At 39.0% G+C, this 26866-nt stretch overlaps 1 protein-coding gene across 2 annotated transcripts in view; it reads left to right on the top strand.

Annotated features, from left to right (window-relative positions):
* The window catches only part of NPSR1 (neuropeptide S receptor 1), a 57879-nt gene that overhangs the window by 18466 nt on the left and 12547 nt on the right, over window positions 1–26866 (top strand). The window contains exons 3-5 of one of the 2 annotated variants that reach the window (XM_056484643.1): window positions 20129–20232; window positions 20533–20626; window positions 25212–25413. In XM_056484643.1, the coding sequence (XP_056340618.1) occupies window positions 20129–20232; window positions 20533–20626; window positions 25212–25413 (400 nt within the window). The remainder of the gene's footprint in view (window positions 1–20128; window positions 20233–20532; window positions 20627–25211; window positions 25414–26866) is intronic. The other variant, XM_056484645.1, reaches the window with a different exon arrangement.

Raw genomic sequence — 26866 nt, 5'->3', positions numbered from 1 at the left:
ATAATGTTTCCATCCTGATTCTGTCAAGAAGACTTAATTTAATAAGAGGAAAGCAACGTCGGACTTACTTTAAGTTAGGTATGTATTAGCATTCTCCCACAAACTGGGACATAATGCAGGATAAGATAAACGTGGTCACAGCCTGCAGTACCCTGTGTCAGCACAAGGCAAAACAGATTTGATATCCATTGCCATTCCTGGTGGATTTTAATAACATCTAGGAGAAACTCAAATTCTCCTTTGAACTTTTACTCAGATTTGAAGATGAGTCATAGTTCCCTAGTTTGTAATATGCAACTTGGACACTGGTGCTGTACAATTCCAGCTTGATACTATGAATCATCTTTTACAATACTCTAAGATTTCTTATGTAAAGAGCCATGAGTATTTCTGTATGTCTGTATATATTCATTTATCTCTGTATAAATGGTTAGTCAGAACATAGTTTCTACTTTCCCAAGGAAAATATCCTTAAAATGCATTTTCTCCCAAAGCAGTCCTGAAGTAGATGGGGTAAAAAGTGGAATATCCTCAGAAGGTAGGATAGGAAACCAGAAGTGAACTTCAGCACCAAAACTGAGAGATAGAAAGAAGCTTTATGTGAAGGAGATATGTTTTTTAGGGCTATCAGGGTCTCTATTCCACAATGTTTGATCAGGAAGCCAAAGGAAAATGCTCACAGAAAACAGAGTAGATTTCATATTTTAGAGGTGAAATCATGAAGCAAGAGGCCTGACATGGAAAACTTGGTATTCTGAAAATACTTTGTTCCTGTCCAGTCTAGAAGTGTAGGAACGCTGAATTTGGGACTAGTGCTCAAACAAGCCGTGGAGTTATGCTACTTTCCTGTGAGGTCTAAAGCAAAATAAACTTCTTTTGCTGCAATATTTATCTCTCTGAAAAGGTAAAGTTATGATACTACAAGACTGGGACTATAAGAACAAAAGGTAGCCTTGGAGACTTGGCAGTAATCCTGGGGTCTAAGGCAGTTGGATCACCTTTGCCTTCCAAAAGGACTGGAGTCAAGCAAGTATATGAGGAAAAACAAAGAAACAGCAATGGATAAAATCTTGATGCAGTAACCAGAGGGTTTTAAGCCAGAATGAGGTACCCCAAAAAGCTGTCTGGGAGCTATTGTAGGGATAGGACATTTGGAGAATGCAGAAATGAGCTGTAGGTTTGCTGACAACAACTTCTGCTTTAGAATCCAATTCCAAACCAAATCCTAAGTGTCAGGGCTGGACACAATATTTGTGTTTGCTAAGAATTTATCCACTGGAGCTCACTGCAGTAGGAAAAAGCAGCACTGGCACCATTAAAAAAAAAAAAAAAAAAAAAAAAGAAAAAGAAAAAGAAGCTGATGTGCAGTAACTATAAGAGTACAATGCAGTGTTCCTCCCATTAGTGGCAATATAAAAGTAATGAGCTATCCAAATTTGCTCCTGGAAGCAAGAGTCATCATCCCCTTAAAACCCTGTAATGACTTTTATTTATATAGCCGACTTTAATCTTACAAATGCAGGAACAAGATGTCCATGATTCATGATTTATAATTAATGCAGTCACAACCCACTGGGGAGACATCCATAAACCAGTGTTTTTATGTCTCTTTTCTGTGAACAGTGGTCTTCAGATCCCTTTCAGGTATCAAAAATCACTCTGCAGCTTAAACCCAAGTACAGAGCTGAGGTTCATACAGGCAAGAAGAACTAATGAAAAAAAGTATTTTATTTCCTCAAAGTGCAGTACCTAAATGCTGTACTAAATTGTTCTGGGGAACGGGACAGTTTGTGTGTTTGTCATGCATTTTTTTGGCATTGCACTCAGAGTGCAATTTTCAGAGCACCTAGGGATATAAACTGTATTTCCCTCTGCAAATGCAAAACAGCAGACACACTCTCTCTGCTTGTCAATAGTTCCAGAACCACTTTTAATGTAGGATATGGTCATGTGGGTTTTTTTTTCATATTCCAGTGGGCCACCTGGGAATTTAGCAACAAAGATGATATGCCCTCATATCATCTTCATGCTTCATCTCAATCACTTTAACACTCTGAAGCCAGATACATACTTTTTTAGTTTGTATTTTTTTTGAGTTATGAAGTATTTTCAGTAGATGTGTTGATTCTTGTACAAAGTCTTTGAGTATTTCTTTATAAAGCCTTTAGGGACTTAATGGGCTTTAGTCTATAAATCCTCTTGCTTCTAAATCAGGGGAAAAACTAACTACAACATTCCTATAAATATGCAATAGAGTGTGCAATGATTATTCCTTTGCTGTTTATGTATATGTTTAAAATAATAAGCAGGCACCAAACTTCTGGTAAGTCATCCTGGAATGTTTCTGAATGCCATCACTACACTTTCAGCCCCTAAACATCCTCAGAAAGGAAATAAGAAATATTAATATAACATCTTAGTGACAATCCTATCTCCCCAAATTCATCCCAGATCATGCAGTTTTAAACTAAGATGGAATCAATTGTTCTGTTTGCTTTTCCTGGCTAATAAGTCATTTCTGAAAGGATAAAAAGTGATGAATGGACCTTCTATGCCCTATCTTAATCAAAGGCATTGTTTTCTCATTTCAATAGACACACACAGCCTTCCACTTACCCACCCACAGATTTCCACATAGGAGATCCACATTTCCTATTTCTGTTCTTTCAAAAGAAGCTGTCATTCCTTCAGATCTTTGCATACAAAGGTTTTTCCTGACTAGACATCTGTGTGACTAAAATGAAAGCATTTCCTTTCAGCTGGTTTTTTTTGGGTTTTTTTGGGTTTTTTTTGTTTTTTTTTTTCTTTGGGTTTTGGTTTTGTTTTTTGGAGGGGTTTTTTTTGGTTTTGTTTTTTTTTTTGTTTTTTGGTTTTTTTTTTTTGTTTTGTTTTTTTTTTGGTTTTTTTGTTTTTTTGGTTTTTTTTTTTGGTTTTTTGCTGGTAGCTTTTTACCCCCACTTTCACCTGCAATGTAATTTTCCTAACCCTATGCTGAGCCCCACACTGTCACAGCTCTGCTGATACCAGTAGGGCTGTGTGGAGTTTATAAATGTTTGTATGGGCAACTACAGCACTTTCAGGCTGTAAAACAAAAATGCAGGATGGTCTGGGCACATATGCAGCCATGTGGCATTTGAAAGAAATAGCAAAAAGAACAACAAAATTCTAATCTTGGTGACTTTTCTAGTCAGCTGAGTGAAATGCAGATTAGGCAAGTATCTTTCAGGCACTTTGGTTGCCTTACAACTGGGTGGTTGACTGCATAGGTGACAATTTACATTTGCAGGGTTTTGACCAATGCAATTTTAATCTGTGACCTTCTCCTGTGATCTGAGGAAGTTACTATTATTTGGAACATTACACCTTTTGTTTTATACAACATCATTTATACTGAGATTAGCTCAGATGGTGGGAGTTTGGTGCTAATAATACCAAGGTTGTGTATTTGATCTCCATATGGGCCATTCACTTAAGAGTTGGACTTGGTGATCCTTGAGAGTCTCTTCCAATTTAGAATATTCTGTGATTCTGTGTAATAGCAGGGAGAGTGGAAGGCAGATGCCCTGTTAGCCTCTTGCCATTTGTACAGAAGTAGGTCTGAAGAAAGCCCACTTCTTGACATCAGTCCTGGGAAGAAAAATGGGACATAATTGTCACAGGGATATTTGGATTAAATCTCATGACTGCATTCTTGCACTCTGGTATTCATTTTAGGGATGATTCATACCATTTTTTAGGGTCCTCACTGTAGGTATGTAAGACACCAAGTCACCCTTCCCATGCTCAATTTATAGCCAATAAAGCAAAACACTCCAAGCAGCTTTATATTCGGGCTTAAGTTTCACTGACAGCACAGAGGATTCAATTCCTTATTTAGATCCCTAAAGTTGACTATACAAATCCCTCCAGTATTTGTACATCATCAAATATGTCAGGATTGCTATTCATTTTTGACAACTACAAATCTAACCTTCTGCTATTTCAACCAGATCTCAGAAGGCTCTGACTCAAATCCCATCCCCAAACACAAAGTTCTACGGAGAAGGTGCTTCTCAGAACCTTCCCATTTATTTATTTTTAAGCACAGCAAGGCACAGCAAAGTTACCTGATGGAAAATGCAGGATTATTTCTATTGTGCTCAGATTTGTTTCTTAATTGCCATCTGGAACTTGTCCAAGATTTTCTAGGCACCGCCCAAAAGACAGTTTGTTCGTAGAATCACAGAATCATTTAGGTTGGAAAAGATCAAGTTCAACCTAACATTGCCAATTCCATCACTAAATCATATCCCTGGTGTATCACATCTACATGTCTTTTAAATATTTCTAGGCATGGTGATTAACCCCCTTCCCTAGGCAGACTGTTCCAATTCTTGACCAATGCTTCTTTTATGTGAAGAAGTATTTCCTAATATTCAAACTAAATTTCCCCTGGCACAATTTTCTCTCATTCTATTGCTTGTTACTAGGGAGAATAGACTGCCCCCAACTTTCTGCAATGTCCATTGAGGTAATTGCAGAGATCTAAACGGGATATGGAACAAAAGTGTAGTTTAAGTGGCAAATATTACTCCAAACCTGTGCATTAACACTACAGCTTCATGACTAGCCCCAAAGGATAATCTTTAGGATCATAGAATCAATTAGGTTAGGAAAGAACTTCAAGATTGTTGAGTTCAGTGCATGTAAGTGCTATGCCCCACTGCATTGGTGGAAAGAACCACCTGAAATTTCTGAAGGATGCAACGTGGATCTGATTCTGTTTTTGCGCGTATGTAATACACACACACCGACACACTCACCATAGCCCTGAAATCCAACAGAGACTTGCAGGTAAGTCACATGTTTGCCCACTCCTATTATGTTAGGAGGCAGTAGCAAACAAGAAAGAAGAGTGAAGACCTGCTTAAGAAGAACATGAACAGTCAAAACATGATGGAAATTACATCTGGAAAAATCTCCAAACATTTCATTCAGAAGTCAAACTTTCTTGCTAGTTCTTAAGGAACACCACTGAAAAGAAGAAGTGATTGATATGCCAGTTTCTTAGACGTTACTGATAACAAACAAAAGACATTTTTTCTTGCAAGAAATTTTAACTTTCGTTGTAATCTAGCAAAATAGAACAATAGACAAAATATTCAAATATGCCAGAAACCTGCACTAGAAGAGGGGGACAAGGGGCTGTCTGCATGAGGGAACAGTTTGCTTTGACATTGTGTGAACTTGAAGATAAATGGCAAAATAGATATGTTTATTTGTTTCTTAAAAAAACACAACCAAAAGCCTGTACACGTTTTGAGATGGTATTGGTTTTCTTGATGGACATTTTCTAGTCTTGAATGGAAGAATGATTTCTACACATCTTCATTTCCAGCTCCTATAGGCAGGGAGAAAATCAGGAGCTGATACCATATACGGAAAGAATGGTGAGTGAGCCCTCTTAGAAAATGGTTTTTCCATCCTGCAGAGATAGGGACTGTATAATCACTGGTTTTCTAATATGTTATGGGAGTTCTGGAGTTGCTGCTATATTACTAATAAGTCCATAGAAAAAATTTAAGGTATATTAAATATGGTAATTTCAATGCTTGTTATAAAATTGTCTCTCCAGCAATATCTGATAAGCCAGCTGAAATACAAGAAATACCATTTGCTGCTCAGTCATCTTTGTTTTAATGAAACATGCAAAGCTTTTAGAAATCAAGGGGACATTCTCTCTTATTTAAACCCTTTTCTTAAGAAATGCAAGGTCACAACTGTTTGCTCATGGAAGTTGGTAGCAGATTCGCTCTAAAAGGGCTGAAAAGCAGAGTGGCTTTTTCCCTCATCCTTAGCACGGAATCTAGTGTCACTACTCCTGAAGACAACTTTGTACATAACCCTGGTAAAGTAAGAGTGTTTCTGTGGTTTTTGTTCATCTTTTTGAAAGGAAGATACCATGAACACTTCTTCCATCTTTCATTCAGATAATCAATTTAAATTTGGATTCCTTCTTATCCCTGTCAGAAGCAAATGCAGGCACACAGCAAGCTTGACACATTTTAAGTACTGAGCTTATTAGATGGCACACTCCATTTGAATAATCCTCACAGTCCTGGGAGCATGAGACCCATGAAGACTACTAACAGTACATGCATCTCCATGCATCTCCAATCTCTGATGATCTGCTCTGATGAGGTTTTATAGTGTTGTGTTACTCAAATATCAAAGAAGTTTTTTTGTGTCAAAGAGTTATTAGTGGCAAATCTCATTGCTCTAAAACACAAACTATAATGAAATTTTAATGCACAAAAGACTGCACAATGATAAAACTCCCCACCTGAAATCTTTGCTTTGCCAAAGTGTATCATCTAATATTAAGAAGTGACAATCACATCACTTGCACATCAACCTAGTTTCTCTGAAGTGTCCTTTCATAATATGCTGTAGAATCTTCTCTCTCAAACACTGAAACTTCTTAGACAAACAAATCAGTAATGTATCCTGTGCCTTTGACATCCGGTTTTAAGTGAAGACTGTCTCTAAGTTTCCCTGCCTGAGTATGCTGGTACTTACAGCTTGCCAAGTTCAATGGGACACCACAACATGGTATTTAACAAGCGCCTCCCAAATTCCCAGTTTGCCCTCTATGCAGTAAATAAACCAACTGAGTTTGTTCAAAATAGACTACCTTTTGCACCCCTCAGGTATTATTTCTCAAAGGCACTTATATGTCTACCAAATGCTTGTTAAACAGGAAGTTTTTGATTAGTGTGGGCATGTAGTACCTCAGTACTGGTAGTAGAATGGGTGACACAAGGTTCAGTGTTGGTCATCTTCTGAGGCCTTGGAGAAAATGGATGGTTGATGGAAATCAGCATGGAATTGGTTTGCACTGTGTCTGGGGCAGTGAAAAGTGTGTGTATATTGCCTCAAGTATGGATTTTCTGTCAGTAATGGCATTAAAATCATGCTTTGCAGTCTGAAGTTATCTTACTGTAAGTGCCTACCATGTCCAAAGGCATGGAGCACGAAACAACTTTGTATTAAAAACTGAATTTCAGCCCTCTGACTACTAACTTCTTTTCGTTACAGCAGAGGCATAAACTCCATTGAAAGTAACTTGTAAATGCTCTTTTGGAAGGAACACTCACACTCCTATCTAGACCAAGGTTATCCAAATCAAATATCTACATTCCGAGCTGGAAAGGGGGGATGTGGAGGGGAGCAGTGGAGAGGAGAAAATGAAGATGGTACAGTTTACTCACTGTTAAAGGGGAGTCCCTAATACACCAAAATACACCAGTAGGGAAAGTAATTTCCATTTTAGGGGAAATTGTGAGCCAATAGAGAAATTGTTATTTGGGATAAAGATCTTGGGACCAACTGAAAAAATAAATCATATGTTGACAATTTGATACTGACTAGAATGGCGGCTATTGTCTGTGTGAAGGTCTTAGATGTTCCAACATATCCTGCATCCTTTTTAACTGCAAATTTGGAGAAATATTTCTTAAGGCCACAAAACCTGGACCCTGTTGACAGTGTGAGTTAATGTTTAGTTTACAAAAGAACTAGGCAAGATAGAAAAAAAGTTGAAGATAGTAACACCAACATTTGCAGAAAATAAAAACGGTAAAAGAATTTCCCATCACACTGTAAGGATTAGTAATACTTAGCTGTTGAACTCTACAGCAAGTCTTGTTGCTCTTCTCTTTCTGGGGAAAGCTCCAGGTTGTCGCTACTCGCGATGTATTTCGCAGAAATAACGACATGGACTCCTCTAGCTGGGTGGCTAAAGAAGCGGTTTATTGAACTGCGGACCACATTCTTATAGTGTGTTCCGCAAACTACAAACAGAACAGCAGTCTATTGGATAATCGAAGAAAACAAAACTTTCTCACAAACCGTGAGAACTGTTTATCATCGAAGCACAGGTGTTGATCTTTTTATTAGTTCCTTTTTATTTTTCCCCAGCGTTATCACCCTGGGAAAGGCTCAGGCTGGAACTGAGAAACTGTCTCAAGCCTGGGAAAACCTCCTCTGCATGAGAGAGAAACTGTTTCAGCCTGGGAGCTTCCCTGCCTGAGAAAAGTTTCAAGCCCTCGCCATTTTGAGCCTGAGGTTTCAATGGCGTCCACACCAGGTCACCTACAAAAGTTCTGATTTTGAGAGAAAGCACATCCTCAGATGTGCTTCTGATTCTTCAGGTAAAGGAGAAAACTCATATGTCTGAACATAGCATTCATGGATGTTGCTGGGCAAGGGATGACTTTAGGAGATGGGAAGATTGCTGTTTAACCCAACCAGGAAATAAAGCACTATGCTACTTTCTTAGTAAATATCAGGATTATCTTTAAAGGGTTCCTTTATTGTTCTACCTGGTAAAGCACACACAGCATGTGGCCACAGAAAGCACTCTTGCCCTCTGTGGCCTTCACAGGTCTCCCAGAACTCTCAACGTGGGAGCAGATTCACATTAGCAGGTGAGCCAAAGCCCCTTTGCAGGACTGGGCATCTCCAGAGCCTCCGTGGTTTGGGAGAACACTCATTAGAAGAAGGGAAAAGGTTTCTTCTGTAGGAGATGAGATTGCTCCAGAAAGAATGTATGTGCCACCTGCCAGACATTGAGCTTCCAGCAAGCCACGCTCAGACTCCTGACTTCTTGAACTTGAAGAAGAGTCAGAGTCAAACCAAACCATGGTGACTGGCAGAAGATCACAAGATGTCAGCTGGAAAGCCACAACACCAACTCCAAGAGAGCACATCTCACTATATTACAATGCATTAGAAGTATTAAGGCACTTCAGCTTGTGTAGTTTATGAGCACAAAGGGCATTTGCTTTTTAATAATGTTTTTATGAGCTGCCTGAGTGGCATGCAAGCAGTTCAATATCCACTGCTGCATACCATTAATGCTGTATTTTCTAGAGGACTGCTTGGGAGACACAAGAAAGAAAATTACTGTGATCAAAGTCAAATTACAATACACAATTGCATTTCTGTAAATCCTCTACCCAGCTAACACAAATAGACTGGAAAAAATTGATTCAACAAGATCGTTGGAAAAACAAAGCTGTGCTTCCAAAACTATGCCTCTTGGAGGTATGCTTTTAAATATCTCTGTGCTCTACTTACATGGTTTATAATGTCAACGTGAATTTGAAAGGATCAGTAAAAGGAAATGATTTTGAGTTCTTCTGTTGGACCTCTTTGTGCGCAGATACTATCACAAACAAAATAGTTCACTCTTGCTCAAGATTAATTTGACCATTCTGAAACATCACAAATGAATGTTCTCCTGTAAGACAGAGTTTTGCATTTTCAACTCTATTTCCAAATCCTTAAACACTCACTCATTAGTATACCAAATACATTTTTATATGAATGCTTTGGTAGGTTAGCATTGTTTTTAGCTAACAATATTTCCACAATACGTATTGCCTTGCAGAAAATGTTCTTGAAATTACAGTGGTTATAAATTTTTCAAATTTATAACACAAAGGTAATTTCCTCACAAAGGTAATTTCCAACCTAAATAATTCTATGATTCCAAGATGTTTGTAAAAATACTCACATCCCTTTCTTGACCATTCATTGATTTAGATGTAGATAAACATACTTGGATCTTCATGAATATTTTCCCACAGTTACATTTTCTGTGTGAATTGTAAATAAACACAAAACTTCATATCCATTTATCATTTGGGAAGACATGCCAATTTCAGAAGTACTTTACTAGGATGTTGATTGACAGGATGTGGAAAAGGCACAAGTCAATTGATTTTAGCTTTCAAATTAGAGTAGTTGTTTACACTCTTTGTAGTCAATCAATCTCAGCGAATTACCTTCAGGGAAAATCCAAATATCTGGTTATTAATCTCAAAGCTACTCAAGCATTTTTTGGTCAGAAGAAGACATTTTGAAAAGACTGTGTTTCATGATTTTAGCATGCTGGAGTTTCAGTTTTGGGTTGTGATTGCAACCTTGACACAGCTTCTGGCTGGCTGGCTTGGCCCTTAAACTAAAATTTAGATGAAATCCAAATAATTTTGACATTGGTGGGGAACTTTGACTCCATTATAGTGAAGCTCTCTGTAGGTCTTGGAGGATTTTTTGTGCCCTCAGGTTTGAACCCTTTGGGAACCCAGGGAAGGAGTGTCTACATACAGCACTGTCAGAGGGGTCTGACTTGGCTACACTGATGACATCTGATGCACCAGCTCCCTGCAGTGCCACAGTCCAGATATGGTGCATGGGGAGCATAGGCACAGACTTTATTCACATCACTGACATAGTTTGGGAAAACAGATCAGCAGCATCTCTATGTCTTGATGGAACAACAACGGTCCTGTTTAATGCATCTTTTCACAAGTTACTTTCTTCAAAATACCATGCTTTTCCAACAAAGCAGAGTGCAAGCAGGTGTGGTTTTATTCTTGTTGCATGTAGTGAGGCACAGGGAAACATGAAGGGCAAGAGGTGAACTCAGGGTTTTCTACAGGGCTCCAGAGCAAAACTAGACATGAGGATGGTTTAGGCAGGTTATTTTGATAATCTTAGGAAAGTTATTTTGATAGTCTTTCCTGTGGCCCAGTGGTGGCCCTGAATATACTTTGTAGACATACTTGACATTCAATGAAATGAGCCATGCATTTTCTACATCAGCAACAGTGCCAATTTTTGCTGTGCCAATTTATGTCAGTTTATAGGAAGTCTTAATTCTTATTTTGACACCTACAGAATTGTTATGTGGTCCTGAAGGACTAATTATGGTTTTCCTATCTTCAGCCTGTTTCAGACTTTCAAATCCTAATGACAGTTGTGCTCTGTTTCTTTTTTGTTTTGTTTTTAATAAAAGCTGTTTGGCAGATAAATCCTTTGGGTCCAACATTTCACATTAAGGGGGGGAATGGATTTTTTTCTGAATTACTTGGAAAACATTACCTCTAAATTTTATGACTCCCTGATGGATATCCAGGCAGAATTGTCACCTGACATAGAGGACATTTATTTAACAGTTACTCTACATGAGAGTTTGACTTCTATTGTTAAATATAGGTAGGTGTGTGGAGTTTGCTAAACAGGATTACACAAGCGTGGTGCTGCCAACAGCATAGCCATAATGACCACACTTTACTTGAAATCATCACTTAGGGTCTCATTATTTCCCATTAAAAGATCTGACTTTAAACTTTCGACATTAAAAGTACAAATACATCATTAGTACCTTTTAGTCCATCATCTATACTGCAGCACATCTAGTTGCAATCTAACAGAAATTATTCTGAAAATAGCCTTTGCATGCACTAAAGTTACATTAAGAAGATTAGGGTTTTTCTGGTCCCCTCTTGCATATTAAAGCAGTGATATTTATTTACTTAGATTGTCTTTGTGTCACTAAATGTGTTAGTGACACATTTGTGCCACTAACAATAACACCAATACATTTCCTTCTACCCTTCTTTTCAAAGGGCTGTAGGATGACGCATCCAAGATTTTCATGTGGTGATTCATCACCTGTCAAAATGTCCAACTCACGTTCACATGTTTTACAGGTTTTCTCTGGAGAGTCACTTCCTTTAATTCCATTGCCTAGCTGGTTAGCAAATGTTTACACAGCATTAATAGGATTTATGGAATTCAGGTCAAAGATATCATGTGCTACAGAGACTTAGTTGCTCTATTAAGACCAAATGCTCAGAAGTCCATTTTGGCCACATTCAGGTCAATTTCAGGACTGAGATCCAGACCACATGTAATGAATTTTCAGCCTATTCTGGCATTGCAGCATATTTAATGGAAAACAGCTTAGTGTGGGTTTGCCTATCTACCTTTTCCATATGACGATTTTGCATGGGAATTTGCCAATGACACTTACCAGTGTGCTTTTGTTCATGCTATAAGCAACCACCAGGGAAGACAAAGCAGACACAAAAATGGGAATGAACACTATTCTACTATTCTGTAATGGAAAGCCTAAGCATCAACAAAAATTGAGCTGCAGCATGCAATGTCACTGCTTGAGCACCATGGGAGTCTTAATTTACAGTTTGCTGTGAGGGAAGAAACAACTTACCACTCCTAGTTCAACTAAAGTATCTGCATCAACAATATCTGAGCCAACCAAGGCAGCATTGGAAGTGTGGATAATCAATGACTATACTGACCTGGGTGCCTGAACTACACCAACAGAAAATACTCCTAGGATAGTCCACATTTTTAGATGAGAATAATCGTGCAGTTTCTGTTCTGACCAAGATAGGAATCTGCAGTCCTTCAAATTCTTGAGGTAAAGTATTGGCAAAAGGATCACTATAGACGATTCAGAGAAAATAGCAGAAGCATCTATATACAAGATGTTGGGAAAGGAAATAATTAAAAATGGAATGGTTTGGTACTTGGTATTTCAGAAGGTAAATTTTTTTCTGGAAAATACTATAAGTACAGGCACCACTTGAAATATATACAGCATCAATGAATTACAAACAATGTGATTCCTTTGTCTTTTGAGGAGTCATATTCTTCTTTTTCTGTGTTTAAGTAAAACAAATTGATCCACAGGAGTGTGTCTTCTGCATTTGCATTGAGACACATTCTCTTTACACAGACTGAACCATTGAACAACTGCATGCAACAGAATAATATTTCATATAGTAGACAGTGGTCTCATCTATGTGCAAGTTACACAAGATGGGAAGAGGAAACTTTGTTCTAAATAATGTTCAGAATTATCACCAACTCCATCTGCTCCCACATATTCCCCCTAAGGGTAACTGCCAATCCCAGACCATTGTATCCACAGACGTCTGAAGAAGGGGACTTCTGAATGAAAATTACTTGCCTTTACTTTCTTGACTGGTTCATAATACATCCTGGTTTACAAGAAAACAATTCTCCTGTCAGTGCTTAAACTTTGTGGGAGGAACCAGTTTTTCTGAATACTGAGACACTGCTGATGTGGTGACCCAGCCCACCTTTTTGCCCATTCCCCCCCTGCCCCCCACCTGCATTTGATGTGCTGCTGCTGTTCCTGTTATCCTGCCCTGTTTTGGTGGGTGCCATGCTTCTTCTTTGCAGAACTGCTGGATCAGTCCAGCCCCCTCCAGCTGTATCCCCACAGCAACTGTGCAGTAGGAAGTAATGGTAGGAAGAGATATATTAATAAAGGAAAATTAACCAAAACCTCAGTGCCTTTCACAATGGCAGGGCATGTTGAATTTTAGTTCCTAGAGACCTGATCTCCAGCTCTCTTGTAAGTGCTGTTTCTTAAGAGGTTGGTATCATGCAGTATATGCTATTCTCAGCCTTTCATCTTTCAACCTGGATGAGCTGTGGAGTGAGGCTGCGACATCATTGCATCGATCCTTTACAACATCTAGCCTAAGAAGGCCCGCCTCATCACATGAGAAAGTGGATCAAGAGCAGAAATATAAGAAATGCAACAAATAAATTAAATGCTGACGCAGTTCAACAAAATTTCCTGTCACTTCCTATGAGTCAGAAAGAGAAAGAAAGCACCACTTCTGCCACAAAAAAACCCACATAGCTTTAACAGGTCAATTGAACAGGTTTTCCCTTGAGAATTTTCAAGTGTATTTTGCTTCATACATTACATTTGTTCCAGGCTGAAGGAGAAAATGCTCAAGAACGGCATAGTACACATTGTTGGTTCCTGTGGCAAAATTGCTGCTCCAATGCAAAATATGTGCTCCAATACAGGCACCACAATGGAACCAAGTGTTTGTGGATATCCTTGCTGATTCCTCATAAAAACTTAGTGCACCCCTAATTTTGGCTCACACTTTCTCACCAGAGATTCTCTGGCAGAGAGCTGGGATTCTTGCACTGCATAAGCTCAATCATATCTGCTTCATACCAACACTTCTACAATTGTCAAAATCAAGATGGGCAGATTCATGGCAGCTCCTGGGGTTGTCAACCATTCTCTCTATGGCCCTGTCTCCAGCATGGAGTCCAGATGCTCTGCAGTGCTGGAGCAAGGGGCTGCAAATGACCATAAACTCAGATATATGCACCTGGAGGGGTTGTGAAGAGGAGGAATAAGTTGTCAAAGCACGAGGGCAACTCTTGCCCCTGCACCCACCCTGCTCCACACACAGCCCCTCACTGCACCATGGCTGCATGGAAAGGCCACACACCAGGCTGTCACAGCTCAGCATTTGAAGAGCTAAAATGTCATAATTTGAAAAGGCATCTTCTAAGTATCTTGTGAGTATATTGTCCTATAGATACCCAGATGAGGGACACAACCTATTTCACTATCAGCATCTGAATGAGAGAGTGGGCTAGGTAGATGTTTTAGGAAATGTGGTTACAAATTTCTAGCGCAGTGAATACTTGCAAAGCCACCTATGAAATTTTCAGTGGAAAGCACAGACTATGGGAAGAGTGGGAGAAAACCAGATCTAGGGGTGTTTGCAAGAGGTAGGGCAACTTCTCCTGCTCTCTCTGTCCTGTGCCTGTACTAAAGCCAATCTCCAAGACCTCTAAGAACACCTAATTAAAATTGCTTGCCTGTAGAAATATCAGATATGGGTTCTGCTAACTTGCAAGGCAAGTTCACAGCACCGACTCTGATTAGCTGACAGCACATCAAGCACGATACAGAGCAGCAAGGTCAGAGAGCCGTGGCTGCCTCATCAGTTCAAAAATCATGGACAGGACCATCATAGGGCAATGATGCCACTTTTGTTTTTTAAGGGTCTATCGCTGTTGCAGGCAGGTGTTAGCAAACTGCTGTTCTGATGCTTCCAGAGGATACACTCCTTGGGGAGTGGTAGGTGACAGGAATGTATATCACAAGGTGTAAAAAAAAAAGAGCCATATGAAATGCTCAGCCCTGATCAGAAACTTGCACTCTTTGTCTTGCCTTACAAAAGGTGTTGTCTTATGCAACTTGGTGCTGTCTACAAAGCAGAACAAGATATACCTTGTTAAAATGGAATCACTCTGTAAGTGACATGGAAAGAGAGAGGATATTTTAGTAAGAGGCACAGCTTCACCAAGAAATCATGGATCACCACATCCAAATTAATAGAACTGCTCTCATCAGGGGAAAATGAAACTGCAGCTGAGATGACATGTGGATCTTTTTAACCCATCACAGCTTACCAGCAATCTGCTCTCCATTTCTGACAGAAAAACTTTTGTCCTCAGGTAAAGTGTCTGGAGGGAAGAGTAGTGTCAGTACTATAATCAAATCATAGAGATATTTTCCTGTAGACTTGCTAGTTTTTGTTAGTGCTGATTTTTTGTCTGAACCTTCGTAGTTTTAATGAAAGGAATACCCTGAAGTCTGCACAGGTACATCCCTTTGGCAATACCATCAAGTCAATGACTTTATGTGAACATATCTGAGACAGTTGTAACCTGTCTATTTCCATGCCAGATTGCTAATTACCTCCATTTGCTTTCTATAATGGACTTCTTTCTCTGTGGAGGGCTTTTTGACACAAAAATTAGTTTCACTCACAGCAACAGCAAGATGAAATTCAGATTTGTTCCTCCAAGGGCAGTTTTTTTAATTTCTGAGATCAGAGATTTCTGAGATCAATGTCATATGATGCAGCACCCATCACACTAATGCAATCACCTCCTTGAACCAAGTGGTTCCTGGGTTCAAAAGTATAGAGGCAAGCCAGCACTCAGTCATGCCCATAATAAAATCCAAAGGCATTTTTCTGAACATGAGAGAAACTTGGGTTATGTTGGCCTTTTGGGCCTAGGATTTTCACAGACTATTTCAGTACCTGACATATTTCCCAACAACAGATGCTGTAGCTCTATATTTGGCATGCCTCAGTCTCCTCTGGGAACAACACGCCAATTTTCTTGGTCTTTTTGATTAATGCTGTCTAAAAATGCTGCATTTTGAAATGCTGACAGGTTTGTAAAGGCAGACACTTGTTTTGCTTTTGTGCAACTGGACAGATCTATAAACCTTTATCTGCCTCCTCCCTGTCACCACCATGGCCAGAGCCAGTCCTCAAACACCATAAAGCTGTTCTTCTCTCCCTCTGCCCAGGCAAAGCCATCTTTACTCCCTATCTCCCTCTACTTTTTCTTATTATTGAAATATCATGGAATTTTTCTTTTACATTTATTTACAGAAAATCCACTCTCGCTCAAGAGCGAACTTGAGGGAGAGAGACTTGCAAGTCTTCCATTCCTATCACACTAGTACCATGCACTCTTTTCAACAAGCAATTGTTTCATCTGTATCCTCCTTTGAATATACATCTGGCTTAAAAGTCACAAATTATCATTTGCTGGCATCTTTATTTTGTATCAAAAGACAATACATTTCATTAATAGAATTTCTGCCTATTTTTCTGAGTAATTAAATGGGCCTATAACCCCACTGCTGCCTAGCAATGGTGACACAGTATGACAGTAAACACACCACTGCTTAGTAAAAGAATTTAGAATATTATTAAGAAGGCAGTGGCAATGATAAACTTGCATACACCTATGAGTGAAGGTTGTTTAGGATAGTTTTCAGAAATTATCTTGGTGCTGTTTGGCCCAGAAACATTCATCAGTGAAAGAACACAGGTATTTAACACGCGAACCACCAGCTTTGTAAAGAGCGGTGAGGATACTCAAAGTCATGAGGATGAGAACACTGAGGTTCAGAGCAATGTATTGGCTATGTCAGCTTTCTGTACCCAGTGACATAGTTTGAGGTGTAAGCTTGCCAAAAGCAGCCAGGCAATGTGTGATCTGCTGAGATCTCTTTGCTGAAACCGGCTGAATTCCATGCTCTGACCTCTACTACAGCAACTAAAATTACATGGAAAATGAGGACTTCAAGATGCTGTGGTCATGGATATAATTGCATCTGAGATGATAGGATGAGGAGGATTCATCTACCAGTGGCAAAAGGTCTGCTGGCAATTCATTAGCTCTGTGCCAGGTATATAGTGCTGGCACACTGGGGCCTTGTGCAAAAAGAGACTTGTAAGAAAAAATGTTGTGAAGGTGTGAAAAATATAAAGTCTGGTTATTGAAGGTGTGAACAAGCATAAAATAAAAGATTAATGAGCAGCACATTTAGTGTCTAAATCACTAATAAAATTTTGCATTAGGTACTTGTGTCTCTGGAGAGTATGTAGCAATCCTTTGTCATAATCTGTAGGTTTGCTGCATTTTCCCCTCATGCTGTCTGATCATTGACACAAAGCACATTATTTCCTTGGTGACCCTATGTAAAGTCTGCAGGACAAACCCTCGAGATGTGTGTGGTCATACTGAGAGAACCTGGTCCTTTGCAGAGATGGGATAGGAAACACCCTCTGAAGCAGGCAGCAGAGGACTGAACAATCCTCTGAGAAAAATTAGTCTGGTTTGCTTTTAGGATTGAAAAGACAAGAGATATTTCTAAAACCTGAGGAGAGCATGAGGGCATTGAGTGGGAGAATGTTTCTATAATTAAAGGGCATTGAGAAATCTGGCTAAATTTGGCCCACACGGACAGCTGGGTGCATTGGCTTTGGTATGCATGTGTGTGTTGTGTTCAGAGGCACATGCTGAGCCCTCCACAGCAATTCTGAAATTCAGCACAGGGAACTCTTAAAACATACTGCTGGGGGAGATGAGCTGAGGCTTCCAGCACAAAAATGCTGTGAAGTTTAAGCTTCATTTAAAAGCCTCTGCAGTCACCTGAAAAACCTCACTCAACAGCTCTCAAGGGAAAAACAATTCTGAGTTGTCTTTAAAGCTCCTGAAGTATTTAAGGCTATAGATATATTTGTAGGTAATGACACATGATGGGTAGAGATCTGTAGCATGAAAAAGACAGAGCTGATATCCATATTCTGTATTTCTGGAGAGCAATCTGCTTCTGCTGCATAAACTTTGCCATGGTTCCTGAGCCTGAGCATTGGCTGGCAGCTGCATGGTGTGGGATGCAAGGAGGGCAGCCCTGGAGAGTACTTTTGGGCCGAGCCTCAGCTGAACAAAAGCTCATTCCCCTGTGTATCTCCATCACATGAGCCAGTGAGGTGGGGGCCATCCACAGGTTAAAAACCACACTCCTGATGCAAACTAAAAAGCTGACGTGGACGTAAGCTGGAAGTATGTTGTCTGGGACTGCCAAATTGCTTACCTGAAGGAAACGACCAGGATGCTGTCCCATCTCCCACCACAGCTGCAGGATGCACCTTTAAAGCACTCTCCTGAAAAGGGATAGGAAGACAGCTGTGAGAAGAGGGAAAGGATGAGATACCTGCGGTGCTGTCCCTTCTCCCTCTCTTTTCTCTTCAGAGCACTGGGATTGGCAGGAAGGAGGGCAGCCCCTGCGCCCTCCCCCTCCTGAGGAATGCTGAACCCTCATTTAGCACCTGCTTGGCAGATGCTCAGATGATCAAAAGCAGGAGGATACCCTGAGGTGAAGCTCTATTGATGTGTAATACTTTGAACTAATATATATTTCATTACTGTAGAGAGAGAGAATGTGGATCAATAATTCAGGAGTAAGGAATGGGAAAGGGAAAGGTTGGAACTACTGCTGGGGGATACATTTCACTTTTTGAAACACTTAAACTCTGTGGTGACCACCTTAATTATATACCTACGGTATTTTCAGTAAAGTCTCAAAGCCACTGTACTCATCAGAGGGACAATCATTCCTTATCCCATCACCCTAATCAATGAACATTTAATGTAATGTTTCAAACAACAGACTTCCTTTCAGAAATTGTCTCTGATCCAGGCTCTCTCTGGAGGCAGAAGAGAGAGAAAATGGGGCTGGGAAACATTGTGAGAATAAAGAACAAACCAGAATTAATTGAACAGTAGTCATAAGGAGAGAGGCAATGAAGTTACACGAATTTAATTTTGAACTGAGCCTTGAAGAAGAAGATAAATGAAAGAAGAAAATGACGAGATAAAGGATTACTGATACAGAAAAAATACCCCTTATTTTCCAGTGAAGTAAAGCAGGCTTTTCAGTAAAACAATTTTCTGAAGCATTAAGCTGAAATCTCAATTGCCAACAAGAAATATCTGGAATTTCTCTAATTTCGAAGGGTTTAGAAGAAACCTGTTTTGCAAAACACATGCCTTTTTGCTTGGAAATACTGTCTCAAACTGTTTATTTCTCAAAACATTTCTTTGTAATTGTTGAAATAGCTTGTTTCCAAAGGTATAAATTTCAAATCGAAGTCTTCTGTTACGGGAGTTAAAATATCTTTATCACACTAAACTTCAGAGATGGTTTTTGAATGGGTAAAATGGTGGCAGCAAAATGAAACACTTTATCTCATCACTTTAATTTTTTTTTAAATAAATATTGAAACTGTTTGTTCATATTGTTTGGTTTTATCCCAAAAAATTGTATGAAAGGTTTTCCTAACCTGTTTTCTCCCTTTGTGGTAAGCTGTGCAAGAAGAGCAACATGACATGTTACTAGAAGTGGCAGGACATTGGACTGGTACACATTTTCTTCCATGGACTACACTGAAAACATTTATCTTGTCCAAGTGAGAGAAGCTGGTTTTAAAGACAAAACTTAATATCACCCATATGTAAAACAGAAGTACCAGTTCTTGTGATTCATTTGTAAAATGCGCATCTTTGTGAGCACTCACTTGTTCAGTAAGAAACAGAACAAAGGTTGGAATATCTCTTTAGATTTTCTTGTGGGAGAAAAAAAAAAAGAAGAAAAAAGAAAAGATAGCCTGAGGTTTATATAATTTGGCAAATATAAAAGTACAGGCATAAGTAGGTTAACTTCAAGCTGACAAGGCACAGTTAGTCATTAATTAATTAAGTTTGCAAATTAATTCCTGACAAAATTTCCACTAACTTTAGCAGCATTTGGTTGTCACTCCAGATGATTTTGCAGGAGACTTTTTAAAGTGAAATAACAGATAAAAAATAAAGGGCATTGAGTAATTCAGTATTTGTCACAGCTGTAATCAAGCTACACACTTAGACACTAATTAGGGGGTGTTTACTGAGGCTTTCCCAACTTCTCTAGAATACTGGGCTGAGTGGTTATGGCATGACTGCCTCTAGGACTGGGGAGCTGATATATCCCAAGGGTCCTACCTGACTCTGTGGTTCACCTAAAGTCATGTATTTGCTTCTTTCAATGCTTCTTCACTTAATTTCTTTATAGATTCATTCACAGGACTCATCAACATAATGACTGACATCATCTGGCGCTACACCGGAGATTTTATGGCCCCTGATATCGTTTGCAGGGTCGTTCGCTACTTCCAGGTATAAATACCTCATGCTTTGTGCCCCCATAGCAGGAAACTCTGACAAAAAAGCTGTGTAGATTCTTTTCTAGCAGCAAAATGTTAATTTAAAGGTGAAACACATCAGTTAAAGCATATTAAATCTTATAAATTTTGTGGACAGGAAAAAGTATCTGGGTGAATATACTAGGGGATTTTTCTTTTTCTTTTCTTTTTTTTTTCCAGTAAGTTTTGAAACATTCCTAGTTCAGAGTTCTCATTGGCATCACCTTCTGCAATAGATGTTTCTCAACTGTTGTCTTGTTACTTACTGCCCCAGGTGGTCCTTCTCTATGCCTCAACTTACGTCCTTGTGTCACTAAGCATAGACCGGTATCATGCCATTGTTTATCCCATGAAGTTCTTGCAAGGAGGTAAGAAAATTTCAATACCTTGTTATTGCTATGGCATTATTGGATAAGTTTGTAGCTTTCAAAATTCTTAACCTTGTTGTTATGAATTATTCATTCCTGGTCTAGCTACATTTGAACTCTTTTACAGTTTCCCAAATGATGAAGTAGCTGTGGTTTGAAGATTTATTAAACTCCACTTAGCCCTCAGTAGTTTTTATAAATATTGTGTTAGCAAAGAATGAAATTACATTTTAAAAAGTATAATGGTTATCATTATATTCCAGCATTTTTAGGTTTTAATGGGCAAAGGCTCTCCTTTGTTCCACTGTACTGACTGTAGGAACTGCAACATCTATACTGTCTATTTATTCACATTAAAAATAACTTGGGTGAAGGGTGTGGTACTGAGAATTCATATATTCATTTGATGTATCTTCAAAAGAGCATATAGGTTTGGATATCTATTTTTTCTTATAATTTCCTCTGTTTGTTTGGTTTCAGGTTTTTTTACAGCATTCAGATATAGCCTGGCCACTTAGCAGCATAGTTTGAACAAAATTATTTATTTCCCACAGAGCCAAAGTGGGGCATTAAGTATATTGCATTGAGTGAAGAAACAGAAATAGCAGGTGGGGAGGAAGAAGAACAGTTACAAGACTCTGGAGGAGGTCTGGAGGATTCTTTAATCAGATGCAAACATCATTCCTGTTTTGGAGTAATGATGGCTTTTGCCAGATTATCTATTCAGGGGATCAGATTAATGGTCCTTCTTGGCCTTAAAAACCTGTGAGTCTATCACAGCTGAGACAGTGGTGCAGCTTTGGCAGATGTTAAGGTCTGAAACTTCAAATACTTCTGTGAAATTTAGCTTTATATTCCCCTGCGTGCATATCAACTCTTTCAAAACAGGGAGATGGATATCAAGGTTTTCCCTGCAGGCTTTGGGAGAGAAGGCATTGCTCTGTAGCTCCCTCAGGAGGGCTCATAAACCAGGAAGGGTGGCAGCTCATAAACCTGGCTGAGCAGGATGAGCTGTGGGACAGACCTGCTGGCATTTCTTCTTCATGCATGGTGCAGGAAAAGCAGCGCTTGTTAAATTACCACCCGCGTACAGTAAAGATTTTGATGGGTAATCTTTGAAAAGCACTTTGAAGTTGAAAAAGAACCCATGAAAAATCACTTAAAATCTTTGTAAAAGCCTTTTAAAAATCCTATTTCCTGTATTTATACCATAAAGGCTTTTTTTCTTACTTTTGTTTTTTTTCTTTTTTTTAAACTGCTGTAAAGCAGACGTTGCTTTCAGTCGAGGGTGGCAAAATCATCAGTTGGGTGCAGATTTGGTCAGGGGAAAAAGGTCAGAAGCAGAGAGAACACTGACAAAACCCATCTCCCTCTTGCAAGGTCTGGCTACACGCTGATGCACATGCAAACATCGTGTTCAAAGAAAAAAGAAGGCAGCTATAAATCCAAAATAAGGCTTTAGAGAGGTATATTTATCATAGGAATTTTCTGGAATATACATAAAATAATCACATTTTACACCCAACTATTCCATGCAGATGTGCCATGTGGTATGATTTTGAAATGCCCTCTTAGCTATTCTATAGATAGAGAACAAAGAGAATTACTAATCTTTGTCATTGGTGATGACACAGGAGAACTTCATGAACAGTTCTGAGTCAACCTGTGGCAAATTTCTTTGCAAAATGAAACACTCATCCCCCCAAAATCTTTCAATCAAGAAACAAAAGAGTTCTTTCTTCTTCCTGGTTTGAAAACTCATGTTTCCATGACTTGAAATATCATTTTAGAAAAAAATCAAACAATCCACTTTGAAAATGTCAAACAATTTTTTAAATTGTGTTTTAGTTACTAGCCTCAAGCCCTGTTACAAAGAATTTGTAATGACCTGTTCTTTACATGGTTTTTAAGAAAAAAAACTTCAACAGCTGAATATTTTATTCTTAAAAATACATAAATGACCAGAGAAAGTGCAGTATGGGAAAGAAATATGTCTTTTATTCCTAAAGTTTTTACTATGAGACATCAAAAGGGTATATTTACTATGAGACACCAAAAAGGTATTAAGGAAAAATTGTAAAAATAAAGATCAAAAAGAAAACAAACTGAGAAGTTATAGCAGAAAACATTTTGTGAATACTTGTCATGTTGGAAAGCTATATGCAAAAAACACGCAAGCTAAACAACAGGTGGAAAAATAACTGCTTAAGGAAATGATGAAACCCAAAAAGCTGTAAACTGATCCTTGTGTGGCTTTGGGCTGAAAACAGTGCTGTCACTGAGATTCTGGAACCACTCTGCTCTCCCTGGATTTAAAACCTAATTTTAAGGTGGCACTTAATTTATTAAAGGATTGCATAACATGGACATTCTTGATGGCGGGAAGTAAAGATCCTCCCAAGAGGTGTCCTCCTGTCCCATATTGCTGGGAGCAGAGAGATGTACTCAAACCCACTGTCACAGTGCAGGGATGGTGGGAGCACAGCAAAGGGGACAGGCACACAGAAACACCTTTTAGGAGAGTCAGAGCCACAGCTTCCAACTGAGATTCCCACTCCAGCCCTGGCAGTTAGTCTTGGCCACCACAGATTGAAAAGCTCTAAATGAAAATGCTCAGACTGGTCCAATAGAATATTGTATTTCAGAAGTTATTTGTTTGATTTCATTTATAACTGATACAGCTCTAGTTATGTGATTTGCTGGCATTTAGAGCATATTAGAGCAACTATTAAAAATACAGCATTAAAAAAGCCCTGCTAGTGAGGCAGAAAATGAACATTATTCTAATAAAACAAAAATCTGCTTATCTATCAGTGGCCTGTAAAGCCCTTTAGACTAGCAAGGCCATATTCTACTAAATGCAAGGGACATTTAAAAATAAAAATAAATGAACATTACAGGAAAAGTATTATGAAACATAAAGAAATACTGCTCTTGCCCAACCAAAATTGCCCAGTTCTGTTCAACATACAGTACAAAAAAAAAAAGATTTCTTTTCCAGCTCTGATCTTTTTTAGTTAGAAAAACACAGGTAGGCCCCACTGAGGCTTGCATGATTGTAGTTTAAGTAGTTAGCTCACATTTGAAATGTCTTTTCTATCAAGAAATATTTTGCAAAATTTATTCTTCATATTCTTTTGCTAAGTTTATTCTGTTATGCTTTGGGAAACTTCACAGTTCTCTTTTGCCTGTACAATATTTATGGCCTTAATCTAACCCTCTCACTTATGCAGATGTCATCAGACTTCCCTTAAGCCCTAGATTAGCAAGACCATACTTTCCTGAATGTGGGTAGCATTGAAAAATGAGCAGGATAACTGATTATTTGCAACTGATGTTTTATAAAGCATAAAATTGCTTTTTGAATGTTTCGCCCACATGGTTTTGTATTGCTCTTTGAGCTTCAAGGAGGAAAGACATTCTTCTTGACATGCATAATTTAAAGTGGATTTCTATTTTACACACAACCTTGGGTATTTTTTAGGACAATAAAGTATATGAACACTAAAGCTCCCCAGATTAAAAAAAAAAAAAAATCTATCCCCATCTGTTCCTCTTGCAGTCTGGCTGAGGAGGAATAAGTGTCACTGATAATCATAGGTACTCCACAGATAAGCCCTTTTCCATCACACTTCTCAGCTAGAGCTAACTGGATTTTAGCCAGAAAATGCTGGTTTTTCAAAATTAAAGCCTTGGGACTTTTTGCTCCAACTCATTCGTATTTACAAAATCTTGTGGGTGCCACTGGGCATCGTTTCATTTCCCAGTAGTTTTTTGTCACTTGGCAGTAGCCAGAAATCAAGAGGATGCTGTAACCCAAACCTGATGGAGGTTTTGGGGTCCTTTAGCTCCTGTTCCTTACCATAAAGTCCAGCAGGATCTCCCAGTTCCTGTATTTTGCAGCAGATAAAACAGAGCTGAGCACTTGAGCACCATCATCCTTCCTGTCTCGTGGTTAGTAGTCCACTCCTGGCATGGCTTGGGTTCATCAGCAGGAGCTAAATTTGATCCCCACCATCATACAGAGAAGTGCAGGAGATGCCCAGGCTCTTTGGGCCCATGTTTCTTTGGGACAGTAAAGTTGTAGATGGAGTTAAAGGCAGCTGGTTGTGCAGTCTTGTTCTGACCCTGAACAGAGGCATTTTCTTTCTCCTCATAGGAAATTATTTGCAGTCTCTCTCACTTCAAAGTGCATCACTAGGCATGTAGTAGGGCAGGCCTGAGGTCCTTTACATCCATAAATTATGTTCTCTTGGTGGCATAGAGATACCATTTTCATTTCATGTTTCTGACTTGCTGAACCTGACCAGTGCCTTTCTCATAGTGTTTCAGATTCAACAGACCCTAAGCATCCTTAAATAAAACTTGCAAAATACAAGCTCATAATGACTTGACAATTTATCATGAGAAAGAGATTAAATCCTTTTTCTCCTTTGAAGCCTGTTCAGCATCAGCCAGCTGCAGCCTAGAATTCCCTTTTTTCACAGAATTTTCTCCTCCTCCCTGCCTTTCTGTCAATAGTGCTGCAAGAGTTCACTCACACCAACAACCCCACTGACACTGTCTGTTTAACTCTGTTACACAGAAAGGCAGGCAAAAGTGCTTATTGGAGTGGCCTGGACCCTCTCTTTCCTGTTTTCCATACCAACTCTGATTATTTTTGGGAAACGGCAGCTCTCCAATGGGGAAGTGCAGTGCTGGGCTCTCTGGCCTGATGACTCCTACTGGATCCCCTACATGACAGTTGTGGCTTTCCTGGTGTATTTCATTCCTCTGATCATTATCAGGTAAGGCTGAACCCCAGGCAGCAAGTGTGTGGGGAAAGCTATCAAGTGTGCAATCAGCTTAATGCTTTAATTTCTACTCATTCATTACAATTTCATTTTCATACCTGCTGCATAGCTGCTTTGGTTTTTATCACATAGTACACAGGTACTTGCCCTGGGTGTTCTCTGTGTGGTATTAACAGCCAGAAATATTTTCTCCGAAAAATGGAATGAATCTCTAAGTGTGTCCACTTATCTCTACAGCTCCAGGCTTAAGGATATCTTTATAAATCCAGTATGAATATTTATCCATTATTACAAAGGATGATTTTAATAGAGCAGGAAACTGCACTTAACACTAATTAAACTAAAATTAACTTGAAGTGCTCTCTTAAGCTTCACAGTACTCTACAAGTGTTCCTTCATGAGGATTGGAAAGAAATCTCCAAGGGCTGAATTTACCATTTATTCCTAAAATATGAACAAATGTAATTCTTCCTGGTTTATAATAGGAAACCTAAGCTGGGGATATTTGAGACTGATTTGCCTCAAATCAGAGGCAAAAAACAGAAATTTGCCTCAAATCAGAGGCAAAAAACAGAGTCAATTTGCAGAAACTCTATTAAACTGAGGTCAATCAATATTGCAGACTGTGCTTAGTGATCAGCCTCACTCTAGGGCACTGGCATTAGCTGCTGTTAAACAGAAGTTAACAAGCCATGAGGAGCCACCAATGCAAAAGAGTGGCCAAAATCAGACATGGAAGGGGAGTGAGGCTTCTTAACTGCCTCAAAATGCTGCCAGTGGCAGTGACAGTTCTCAGAGCCTTTATTTTTCTTTCTTTCACTAGCAAGGTTACAATTGTATTTCTTGGTGTCCATCTCTTCTTGTCAGCAGTGACAAAAACCTGCTGGAGCTCCTTTTCCCCCCATAATTTGACGAAAGACTGCTTGAACTCTGAGAGAAGAACTATTTTTGCAATGTCCCTTGGATTTATTTTTTATGGTCCATTGTTTTTCCAACATGCAATGAGCCATGATTCTCCCTTAGCTTCATGCTCATTAGTAGAGTGAGAGTGGGGTGGGCAGAGGCCAACCTCTTCTAGATGATGGCAGGACTGACTACATAACCCAAATAAATGTCTTGAAGTTTATTACTGTTTTATCACAGAGATTAAGTTCTGCAGCTTTTAATGGCAACAAGTTTATCTCTGATAGAATCAAAACTATGTGGTCTTAAACTCGTTTCACTGACTTTTTGATATGGATTCAAAATGTACCAGTGCTATTCCCTAGAGAGAAGGGATGATTTTTACACTTTTCTTATGACATGGCAGTTTGCTAAACCTTCCATTTTTCATGCCAGATTTCATAGATATTATAAAAAAAATCAAGAAAGTTCTCCTTAAAAAAGGACAAGATGACATGAGAGGAAAAACTACTCCCAAGTTATCCCTCCTAGGTGAGATAATTTC

Source organism: Oenanthe melanoleuca, chromosome 2 (genome assembly GCF_029582105.1).
Source record: "Oenanthe melanoleuca isolate GR-GAL-2019-014 chromosome 2, OMel1.0, whole genome shotgun sequence".
Taxonomy (NCBI): domain Eukaryota; kingdom Metazoa; phylum Chordata; class Aves; order Passeriformes; family Muscicapidae; genus Oenanthe; species Oenanthe melanoleuca.
Note: the sequence above shows the minus strand (reverse complement) of the source record. Positions and strands in the feature narration are given on the sequence as shown.